The following is an 11,890-nucleotide window of genomic DNA, read 5'->3' as shown; positions in this document are numbered from 1 at the left end:
GTACAGTATGGAAGTCGTTGGAAGTTACGATGAGAACGGTGCAACTTTTAAAATACACATTTATTATAGGTGAACCCAGACGAACCTGCAGAGCAAACTTGAATTAGCAATTTAAAAACTACTACATGGAAAAGTCCAGTAAGCATATTTCTCATTTTCTGTTAAAGTGATCTCGATGGATTAGGCAAAAATGTGGGAAGATCATCCTTGGGGTGGCGCTGTTTGTTTAACATCATCCGACTGAACTGAACTCTAGTCCAGTCGGTCTTGAAGTTCATGATCACATTTCAGGTAGGCCCACCCAGCGTTTATATGGCTCTGGGCCCACCGAGCGTTTCAGAACAGTTTAGACGATCGAAGACTGCCTACTGGATTTGTGTTCATGGATCGATCATGTAATCTACCAGAGTGAATTAAATTACCACATAATATATTACTCAAGCTGCCTACTTATAGGTTTTCTTTATAATTCATGTTCAAAATGAGATAATAAAATGTGCTTTCGTGTTATTTCGCTACTTTCCTGGTGAGGATAGCCCAATCGGACCCCAATAATATCTTGGAATAAGTGTTTCTGACTTGATAGATGTAGCAAACTAGGTAAAGAGTAAAGCTAGGGTCTGAAGATCATATTGTGTAAACCTGTTGCCTGTTGCTCACAATAAAACCAGTCATCAGTCCGAAAGTGGCCACATTTCCATAAAATTCTTGAATGAACAGCGCTCAGTTGAGCTACCGTATCACCGCCATTGTGACGTAATGTGTATGGTGCTGATGTCACAAAAGACACAAGTGATGGCATACAGTGATTAATCCATTTGAATTCATTTCAGCTCATTTCATGGACCAAAATGCCGGCGACCACAACTCGTAGGGCCACAGCCCATGAGAAAATATGATACTTCACCAGAAAAGGTATTTCAACAGCTAGGCCAATATCACTTGATAGACTTGATAAATTACATATGTTGCTATTTACTCAAATAACTCAATTGTATAGAATATGGTAACCTGCATTATGTGTTTTATGTCGATTGCTTCAGTGAGGCTATGAAACCAATGGTATGTTGTCGCTAAGCCGATATGTGGTCGCATACTGTTGCAATCATAGTCATATATGGTGAGGATGAGTATGATGAAGTAGACTATTACTATAGCAGTACATTAAGGTGGCAAGGTTATTACTATGGTTGTAGCAAAAAGTGGCATTGCCCAACCGTTGGCAACAGATAGCAGCATGCTTGAATAAGGATCTTGTCCTCCAGGAAATAATGGATTCTAGTGAGGATGTAGATGCGCAGGAGGAGAGGAGCAGCACAACTAATGATGGTTAGATTTCTGAATCCTTTTATCATCATCCTGACATTGCAAATGCAGCTTTTCTTATGATAAAACAATAACATTTATTACGGATCTGTTATGTTAGCTCCTCCATCTGCAGTTCAGACAACTGCCATAAAGCCCACAGCAGCAGGGGCAACAGAGGGTGTCTGTCAGCACATCCTTTCCACGTCCAGGATCCAGATGGAGATGTTGCCTCTTCGCGACTACATTATGGATCTCAGTGAGGAGTATGTTGCTCTCTGTTTTCATCACACTATTCATTTCCCTTTGGCATGTTCCATTTAAGATAGAAATAGATAACCAATAGGCATTATTCATTTATTTCATAAATGTTTTTGGATTATCTATTAATTTTCTTTGTTTGTTTCTGAAGGGAATGGAACTCATTTGCTGATGCTATGAGCAACCCTGTAAGTCTACTTGGTCTCAATTGTGTATTTTTCCCTTTTCTGAAATCCTACATTACAATGTAAAGATGACATGATGATTTCTGCCCACTCAAAACAGCTGACAAAGCTGCAGTTTCTCACAGTGTGCTTGGATGTAGCAAAATATGTTACCCTGAGTGCACTGACAATCATCATCCCAAGCCTGGCCAGAAGGCTAGGAGAGGACCCGAACTTGTTGACCCCATCAGAGGAGAGCCATGGCCATGTCAACATCATTGGAACCAGTTCAAAAAGCCCATCAGTTATCTACGTTGAGGATGATGAGGATATCATTGAACTTAATAAGGGGGTCCTGACCAAATTCATCTCTAAAGCAGGTAGCAGGTCATCTCTGAGATCCTGTGATGAGTCTCCCCTGAGCTCACACAGTTCTTCTGAAAAGAGGTAAGTTGTACCACTGCCATTGGCCTGGCAGAATGACAGGATGATAACTTTTGATGTACAGTAGGTATAATCATAGAGTATCATAAGCCTGATTCTGATGTTGCATAATATTGGTATATTGAATGTTACGCCCACAACGCACTCATTATTAATTAAGAAATATAAATAGGCTACATAACACTTTTGAATCATGCACCTGGCATCTAATAATTTATTATAGTGTCAAACCACCAAAAATGTTATGTCAAATATCAATTATAGTTAGGCTACATATAATGCAAGCACAAAGATTGTTGCTAGGGGTCTTGCTAAGGTAGACATGGTTGTTACAATGCTATATAAAGCAGTTGCTATTTATTTATTTTTTATTGATTTGTTTATTTAAAAGGGACAATGCACATCAATTAACATTCTTTGTTTACACTTAAAATGTAAATGTGCCAGAGTTAGCAGAAGAGCTAGTTTTCATCTGTAGTCCCTTGGCAGGTCTATGCAACTATGCTAGTTGCTATGGTGATTACTAGGTTGACAATATAGTTGTGGTTGCTAGGGTGTTACTAGGTAATTGAGATGCATTCTAGGGTGTTGCTAAGGTAAAAAGTTACTATGCTATATTAAGTGGTTGCCATGCTGGTTGCTAGGGTAATAATGATGGTTGTTGTGGCAATCGCTGGGTTGACATTATGGTACTGGTTGCTATGTTGTTGCTAATGTAATTGATATGATTGCTAGGGTAATAATAATGGTTGCTATGTTGGTTGCTTTGGTAATCATATTGGTTGCTATAAAAGTAGCTATAGTAATTGAATTGGATATGAATGGAGACCTACTCAACTGATGCCATCCTTACACCGAAAGACTGCAAAGATTTGGAAAACATTTTTGAAAAACCGTCTCAGACCCTCTCACATGTCTGAAAACAAGTCGTATAGTTCAGTTACAGACTATGATTTTGCAATGATTAGGGATATTGCAGGGTCACTTTTTACAAAACTGCAACTAGATTCCTTTACACTTTTTATCATCATGAGGTACATATTAATTCAAGTCAAACAATAGCCTACTTATATCAAAGTCATATGTTCGTGTTTCTGCATTGTTTCATGTGTGATATCCCTAACCGATAGAGATGTTCTGTGACGCGTAATTAAACACAAACATTTGGTTGTGAAGAAGAAGCCTAGGGAGTACAGTGAATTTGAATGCACTTCAATTAGTTAATTGTAAAACTCTCCATTCCATCAGAGATACTGCCATCTTCTTACGTATATACTGTCAGTCATATTTAACTTAACAAAATACAATTGTTAGGCTTGGACCAAACTTTTCACTTAACATCTGCCTGGCTCTGCCCACATAGTGCCTCTGATCACACTTTTACCGCTTGCTTTGGCAATCATCCAGCACTACCCATGTGGTTCTATCAGGACAGAGATGTATTGTTGTGAAACTAGGACTGTTGAACTTTTAAAGCACTATTGAAGGTATTGTAGGCTAATTCCCAACTACTGTGCTCTTCTGAAGGTCCAAAACCTCCCTGCAATCAACATCGCCAGGCAGGACACTGGAAAGGCTGTCCAGTGAAGATTTATATAAAAAGGCAAAGAAGGCTATCAGCGATGTTCTCACTGAAAAAGTGAAAGTTATTCATTCTGCATGTTCAACGGGTCCTTCTTCTTCTTCTAACATGGTTTTTGAGAAGAGTGACACCGATATGGATGGAGAAGATTCCTCTACAAGCTCTTCACAGCCTGTTGACTTTGTGGGATCCATGATTGTCAACACATTTGTGGAGGAGATTATGTCAATGATTGAATTCAATGAGTGTCCAGCAGAATCTATTATTAGTGAGGAAAATACACAGGAAACTCAATCTAGTGAGTCCTCTGTAGTACAGAATACTCCTAAGTGTCAGATTCTTGAAGCTGCAAGAGGACTTTACAACAAAGTTCACCTGAAAGTCAAGGAATTCTTCAAGAACCCAGTGATTCTGTGGAGCAAGTCAACCTCAGACGAGGAAAATATACAAGAGGAGGCAGTGGAGGCAACAGATCATCCTCACTTACCGCCCTCGTCAGTGCAACCCACCATCACTAAGAGTGAGCAGCTACAGTCCCATACCAGGCCACTGCTTAGAAAGGTGTATAGTGACAGCAGCACACATAGAGTGGTCTTGGGAGAATTTCGTTTGTCCGAACCACAGCTTGATGCCTGCACTAAACATGCCTTGAAAGGTGTCCTCACTTCCCTCTTGTCTGCGGAGTCTGAAGAGCCATGTTTATCATTGGGTGCACCTGGCGACACGTTTGTGGAAAATGTCCTTTTCCAACTGGATGACTTAATCTCCTCTAGCTCGTCAATGACATTAGAGAGTAATAGTGATGACTCAAACAAGTCCTCATTTGAGAATGTCACGAAGACTTCAGATTTCGCATCCAGGAAGTCTTCCTCTCATGCATGTCTTCAAAAACTGGCTAGTGAGGGATTTCATACGAGTGCTCTCAAGGCTGTAAGTGAGTCTGTACTGAAGATTGTTACAAGCCAAAATTATAGTGATGTTGTGAATCAACATTATTTGCCAGAAAGGGTTCAGGTGAGCTCTTTCTTTTTCCTTCCTGTGGAAACGGAGCCATCAAGCACTGAGGCATTTGAGCTGGACAGTCTTGAAAGTGTAGATTCTGCTGCGTCAATGATGACCAATCAGTTTGTGATTGATCTGCAAGAGTCTTTCCATTCCATCAAGGTTGAGGGTGACAAGCCACATAAGAGGAATTTCCTTTCTAAAGCTGTGAAAATGTATGGAAATCTCCTCATCAAGGTAGAAGAGTTTTTTACTCAGATGTCACCCGGGGGAACAAGCCAAGACAAAGAACTGGTAAAGGGACCCATGGAAGAGCGAAATGCCATCAGTGAATGTGAGCATGCCCCTCTGAAAGACCACGACATCCATTCATTTATTAATCTCAAGGACACCACCAAAGAGGTCATGAGTAAGATTTTGACAGTATGCAAAGAGGTGATGGGTGAAAATGCAGTGTGTGAAACATCACCTGCTGTCTCAGCCCAAGACAGTAATGTAATACTGCAGCTTGAAGCCTGTTTTGCCTCCGCCGAGTCACTTATTCATACACTTGGTGTTGACGATGAAACAGAGTCAGGTGCAGTCCCCTGGCCCAGTGAAACACCAGCTGAAGCACCTGCTGTGCAACATGTTTGCATCAACATGGATGATGTGACTGAAAAGGAATCCTCTCCTATCTCTCGCCAAAAAATTGTTGGTGTTGTGAACACCATCTCTACAGAGCTAGATGTGGAGAATGGACAATGTTCTTCGTCCCCCTCTCAGGATCTTACCTCACTGGATGAAAGGCTGGAGAGACTGCTGTCCAATGAGCGTCTTACTGCATTCGCTCACAATCTTGCTGAACAGGTGCATTATCTTTTCCTTTTAGACCAGAAAAGAAAAGCCGTAAACAAATCTGCCTCCGACTCAGCTCTTTTGAACATGGGACAGAGTTGTAGTTTATCAAAATTGGATAACATCAGAGAGGCTATTCAGATTTATGCTGAGGAGACAGTGAAGAATTTCTTCCTGCCTTGTTTCAACATTCCGGCACCTTGGAACATTGATGTAGGAAGATTCTTACCACAAGCTTCATCCTCAGTTTCATGTCCAAGCTTTCTCTATTCCATGTATGAAATCATACCACAAGGTACTTGTAGATCTCCCCCACAAGTGCTGCAGAGCACAATACAGACTCTTACAGCTGCCACAGTCAGGGATGTCATGAACTCGCTGCCCCAGGAGGAGCAAGCAGTCCAGGAACCACTACCTGACAGTGAGCGAGTTTTCAGCAGACCTTCTTCAGGTGTGTCAGAAGTGTGTTCAGTAAGCCCAGATATTGTCACAGATTACACCGATCCCTTACTGAGCCCAATGGAATCCAGCTCTGATGACTACACCAGCCCGGTGACTGTTTTGATCCTTCGCTTGCTCTCAAAGCTGAATAATCAACAGCCACTGTCTGATGACATGTTGGACACATCCAGAGTGCTCATCGACAGAGTCATCTCTGAAATTGAGACTGCCTCAGGTCTTTCAAATGGTACAGCATGTCCAGAAGGTGTGAAGATCCGAAAGATCTCCAGAGTCATTTACTCCGAGCTTGTGCATGAATTTGGTAGTAAGGAAGCTCTCCTGAGGACCATGATGTCAGAGGGTCATTCCTTTGAGAAGGCTCTGGTGAGAATACTGTCACGTGAACTCATTCAGACCTCTGTTCAACTCACACCCGAGGAAAAGAAAACCAAGCGGCAGTGTTTTCGATTCCTACCAAAAATGTCCAAAGTCAAGGCCTTTTTTAATATCAAGCTGAAGGTAAATCTTAAAAAGTGAAGTCTGTATAATTTATTACCAATAAAATAGTAATATTGTTAATAGTTATTCTAATTTTGCCAGTCAATCTGGATAATAACAATACTATTACCATAATTGTAAAATGTCTTATTCAGCTTTGAATAACTATGTTGTGGAAAGGCTTACAGTGCGACCCAATGAAAACATAACGTCATAGTTCTTCAAGATCTACAGAAAGAGTGTTCAAGATCTACAGAAAGGCTAAAGCAGCATATTCACACCAAGAACGATAACTATAAACAAAATATTTTATCGATCTCATTAATATGAATGACGATGTTCACACATGAACTATAACGATGAAGAACAATTTTGAGAACGATGAAAAGCCAATACCCAATCAGAACCCTTCACATTTTAGCCATCACATTCATTAACAGGAGGCGATCCATCATTTCCATTGGTCAGTGTGGACGCTTTTATGGCTATTGTTATAGTTATCATTATCGTTCTTGGTGTGAATGCTGCTTAAGTATTCTCCTGATGCACTTAATGTTGCAATTTAGCATTTTGAGTCATTATGTTGTTGCATGTCATTTATCAGAGATCAAAGTCAGGAAATTGTGCTGGGGAACAGTCCACCAAACTGGATCTGGATTTGAATCCAACCTCTTCTGCTCATGGTGATACAAGTAAGACTTGTGCGTAGACACTGTGCAATTGATAGCAACACTGATAATCATGCAAATGAAATACAGTATGTGACTGTGACACAATGTCTGTATTAATCCAAACATTTTTGTTTCATAGCAATCCAATGTGGGGGCTGCTTTCCTCGTGTCAAAACAGCTTCCTCAACAAGTGACAACAGAGCTACTACCTCTGAATCTTCAATCAAGAAGCCTCGCAAGGGGATTTTCTCCAGAATGATTTCTCTTATATCTAAAAAGTCCTCAAAGATATGCCCTGAGGCACTTGGCTAATATTCTAATAATATTCTAATAAACTTAACATGCATTCATTTTGATCTTTATTCTTTTTCTCTTAAAAGGCTTTAGCTTTTACACACAACAACAGAAAATTCTATTTTAAAGTAATATTATGTGGTGGTAGTAGCCTTGATACATGTTACTTGTTTTTTAATTTAACTGACTACTACTACAACCCCAAAACAGAAAAAGTTATGTAAATGTGAATGAAAGCAGAATGTACATGTAATCTGCAAATCGCTCATATTTAGTTGCAAAGAAGATAGACAACATATCAAATGTTGAAAATTCTAAATACATTTTGAATTTGATACCAGAAACATGTTTCAAAAAAAGTTGGGACAGGCGTTAAAAAATGCTGGAAAAGTTGTGTAATGATAAAGGACACAAAAGGTGGAATGTTTCAATACTAATTAGGCTAAAGACTGGCGCCTACCGGACATGTTCAGCGGTGTGGGCTTCAAGCGCAGGATTTTAGAACAGTTTTCTATCCCTGTGCGGCTGCCGCATGGAAGAAGTTTCTAGTGGGCTTTGCTTCATTTAAAACAATGGAGTTCAATTTTTTTTTTCTTGTCGCGTCACATACGTGGGCGCCCGTCTTAACTGGCAACACAATTGGGTTTGAAGAATAACATCCTAGAGACGCAGGGTCTCTTATGAGTAAAGATAGGGGTATTCATCACTGTGTAAACCCGTGTTCACAAACAATGAAATTGCTGACTACTCTGCAATCAAGTGGTAACTGAATAAGCACCTCATTTATCAATTCTACCATACCACATTTATCACAATTTAAGCCAAAGATTGAATTAAAATGACACAACTTAACTAGAATCTAAGAACACCAACTAGCCTTACTGTGAGGAGATAACAGGTGTTATTGAGACAGTGATAAATGTATTTTTAAATAAAAGAAAAGAAAAAGGGTGTTTTTTTTTGGAGACAATGGTTTAATACAATCTCTGTTTCATAAAAATATTGATGGCTTTCAGTTTCAGTCAAACAACAGTACAATAATAGAAACATAGCTGTTTTCTTTCTCCAGTGTGTATGTGTCTGATGACAAAGCTCACTGAGTTTAGCACTGACTGTTTTCTTTTCTGCTAAAGCGATCTCAATGGGGTAAAATGTAGTAAGCAGAGTATCCAAGTGGTGGCGCTGTTTAGTCATCATCACAAGGCTAAATGCCCCAGTCGGTCTAGCCTGAACTCTGTGCGGGAGTACTGGGGTCCATCTGTGGACCGCACCAGATTCAGGTACCTGTGGACATTTCAGACATACTTTCATATTTTCAACTCTATTGAGTGATCATGCACTGCAGTGTCATTACCGTAAAACTTTCAGAATCCATCTCTGGTGAGGCGCTGTTGCAACAAGTTTCAGTTTGTTTGTTTTTTCATGTTTTTAGGTAAGGTTTATAGTGAGTAAAATATTTGGCAGGCTTTCTTCCTCAGGGATCCAGTTTCTAACCCAGCTCTGTCATTACTGCTGACAGTCCTGAAGCCAACGCCTCACGAATGAAATTAGATACCGGAATCTCACTGACATTGTTGAGGTCTTTTTTGAGGAATCTCTAAAATGAAGGCAATGAATGCCTACATTACCTTTCCTCTTGCAGGAGCTCTTTGCTCATCAGCTGGGAACTCAGACCTGGAGACACCTGATTCAACTGGTTCTCCACAGTCTCCAAGAGATCCACATCCATAATATTGCCAGGGCCTTGCCATATCTACAGCCAAGTGGACAAAACAGAAAACATGGACTTTGATGGTCATTATCAACCATGTGGTATAATTAACATCCCATGTTATGATTGCATTTTATGTTTATGTTATCAGTTTGTGTTATGTTGTTTATATTCTATGAATAATAATAATAAAAAAAAGATCTCTAATTGTCACAGACTAACTTTAACCATAGAATTTAATGGAATAAGATCAAAGAGATTAAGTCCAGTTCAGACCAGATTAGATACAGTAGTTGTTCGAAAGCTTTTAATACATTTCCAAACTCAGATGGTGCATCGTGTTCCCCAACATAATTTATGTCAGCAATCACAGGGACCAAAATGACATGTGCTGCATGTGATATTGTTCTGTGTTCTCTAGCTCATCTTCTTTGGTTAACCAAATGTCTACCCATAGATCCAAATTAGAACTTACATAACAACGACTGGAGACATAGTCAATAAAATCTCTAAACACTGATAAGATGTGCGCCTGAAAAAATGTTTGCATTTTGTGGATACGCATGCAAATAAACCAAAGTCATCAGTCTGTACCCTGAAACATTCATGGTGTAAGAATGTTGCTGTGTAGGTCTTGACAGCAGTCAGCAGAAAACAAAAGGTAGATATGGATAATTGCATTCAACTCATAGACATCATATTAATAAATATTCTCAGTTGGTAGGATTCCAAAGCACAACAAACACAGTGGAAACTCCCTGGCACAGAGTTAGCAGCTGACTAGACTGTGACAGTCACTTAACCCAGAACTCACCGGATAGCTCCCAGCTCCCAGCTAATAAAATGTTCAGGGTGCATGGCATCCAGGTAATTAGTGTCTCTGTACCGCATGGAAGTAGCTGCCTGGCCTAATGGATCCACAATCGGCCATCTACACACACACAAAAACACCATCTGCCACAAAAAAAGGAGCACTATGATGAGCTGGCAAAACAAAATTTCACTGAAAGGAAAACTGGGATGAGTGTAAACAACACTTCGTCAAGCCTCCGGATAACACCTGCCATATCTGGGATTGTAGGCTATATTCTGCTGTTAGGTCGCCAAGGACGCGTCAAAATAGCCAAATTAACAGTTTAATTTAAAAGATTTCTAAATGAATTGTGCATGTATTCCCTACAGAAAACCATGCAGGAGGTTGCCCGCGTTAACAGGCCCCGCACGTCTGATTTGTCATTGTCCTACGATCTGCAAATAGGCTACTATGGGAAGGCAAAAGGACAAATCTACTCTGCAAATGTACAGTAGGCCTATGGAAATTGTCGTTGGAAGTTACGATGAGAACGGAGCAACTTAAAGTCTAGGGCCTACTAGTACTACATATTTATTATAGGTGAACCCAGACAAACTTGCAGAGCAAACTTGAATTTGCTATTTAAAAATGGAAAAAGTCCAGCTGATCACTAAGCATATTTCTCCTTTTCTGTTTAAGTGATCTCGATGGATTAGGCAAAAATGTGGGAAGCAGATCATCCTTGGGGTGGCGCTGTTTGTTTAACATCATCCGACTGAACTGAACTCCAGTCCAGTCGGTCTTGAAGTTCATGATCACATTTCAGGTAGGCCTACCTATGAGCGTTTCAGAACAGTTTCTAAAGACGAAGACTGCCTACTGGATTTGTGTTCATGGATCATGTAGGCTACAGTGTATTAAATTACCACATAATATATTACTCTAGCTGCCTACTTATAGGTTTTCTTTATGTTCAAAATGAGATAATAAAATGTGCTTTCGTGTTATTTCGCTAATTTCCTGTTGAAGATAGCCTAGGCCTACCTTATCGGACCCCAATAATATCTTGGAATAGGCTAAGTGTTTGTGACTTGATAGATGGAGCAAACTAGGTAAAGAGTAAAGCTAGGGTCTGAAGATCTTATTGTGTAAACTTGTTGCCAATTAATGCTCACAATAAGACCATAGTCATCAGTCCGAAAATGACCACACTTCCATAAAATTATTGAATGAACAGCGCTCAGTTGAGCTACCGTATCACCGCCATTGTGACGTAATTGCGTGTATGGTGCTGATGTCACAAAAGACACAAGTGATGGCATAGGCCTACAGTGATTAATCCATTTGAATTCATTTCAGCTCATTTCATAGACCAAAATGCCGGCGACCACAACTCGTTGGCCCACAGCCCATGAGAAAATATGATAGCCTACTTCACCAGAAAAGGTATTTCAACAGCTAGGCCAATTGGCCACTTGATATACTTGATAAATGACATTTGGCATAGGCTATTTACTCAAATAGCTTAATTGTATAGAATATGGTGTAACCTGCATTATGTGTTCTATGTCGATTGCTTCAGTGAGGCTATGATACCAATGGTATGTTGTCGCTAATTAGCTAATATGTGGTCGCATGTTGCAATCATAGTCATATAGGTGAGAATGAGGAAGTATGATGAAGTAGACTATTATAGCATAAGGTGGTCAGTAGTGAACACTGTGGCTATCAAGGTTATTACTCTGGTTGTAGCAAAAAGTGCATTGCCCAACAATTGGCAACATGCTTGAATAAGGATCTTGTCCTCCAGGAAATAATGGATTCTAGTGAGGATGTAGATGCGCAGGAGGAGAGGAGCAGCACAACTAATGATGGTTAGATTTCTGA

General features: G+C 40.0%; 2 protein-coding genes across 2 annotated transcripts; both read left to right on the top strand.

Annotated features, from left to right (window-relative positions):
• Window positions 1-9: 9 nt before the first annotated feature.
• LOC134063461 (uncharacterized) lies at window positions 10-2,809 on the top strand. The gene is made up of 6 exons (XM_062518946.1): window positions 10-138; window positions 834-915; window positions 1,266-1,329; window positions 1,427-1,571; window positions 1,718-1,754; window positions 1,852-2,809. Exons 2-6 carry the CDS (start codon window positions 886-888, stop codon window positions 2,179-2,181), a joined length of 606 nt encoding a protein of 201 aa, XP_062374930.1. The 5' UTR covers window positions 10-138; window positions 834-885; the 3' UTR covers window positions 2,182-2,809.
• A 50-nt stretch (window positions 2,810-2,859) lies between these two features.
• Window positions 2,860-7,517, top strand: LOC134063597 (uncharacterized). Its single transcript, XM_062519192.1, has 3 exons — window positions 2,860-6,555; window positions 7,139-7,235; window positions 7,345-7,517. The coding sequence occupies exons 1-3, from the start codon at window positions 3,865-3,867 to the stop codon at window positions 7,515-7,517; spliced, it is 2,961 nt and encodes a 986-aa protein (XP_062375176.1). The 5' UTR covers window positions 2,860-3,864.
• The last annotated feature ends 4,373 nt before the right edge of the window (window positions 7,518-11,890 follow it).

This window comes from Sardina pilchardus, chromosome 18, assembly GCF_963854185.1.
Source record: "Sardina pilchardus chromosome 18, fSarPil1.1, whole genome shotgun sequence".
NCBI lineage: Eukaryota > Metazoa > Chordata > Actinopteri > Clupeiformes > Clupeidae > Sardina > Sardina pilchardus.
This window is presented reverse-complemented; position numbering and strand designations above follow the sequence as displayed.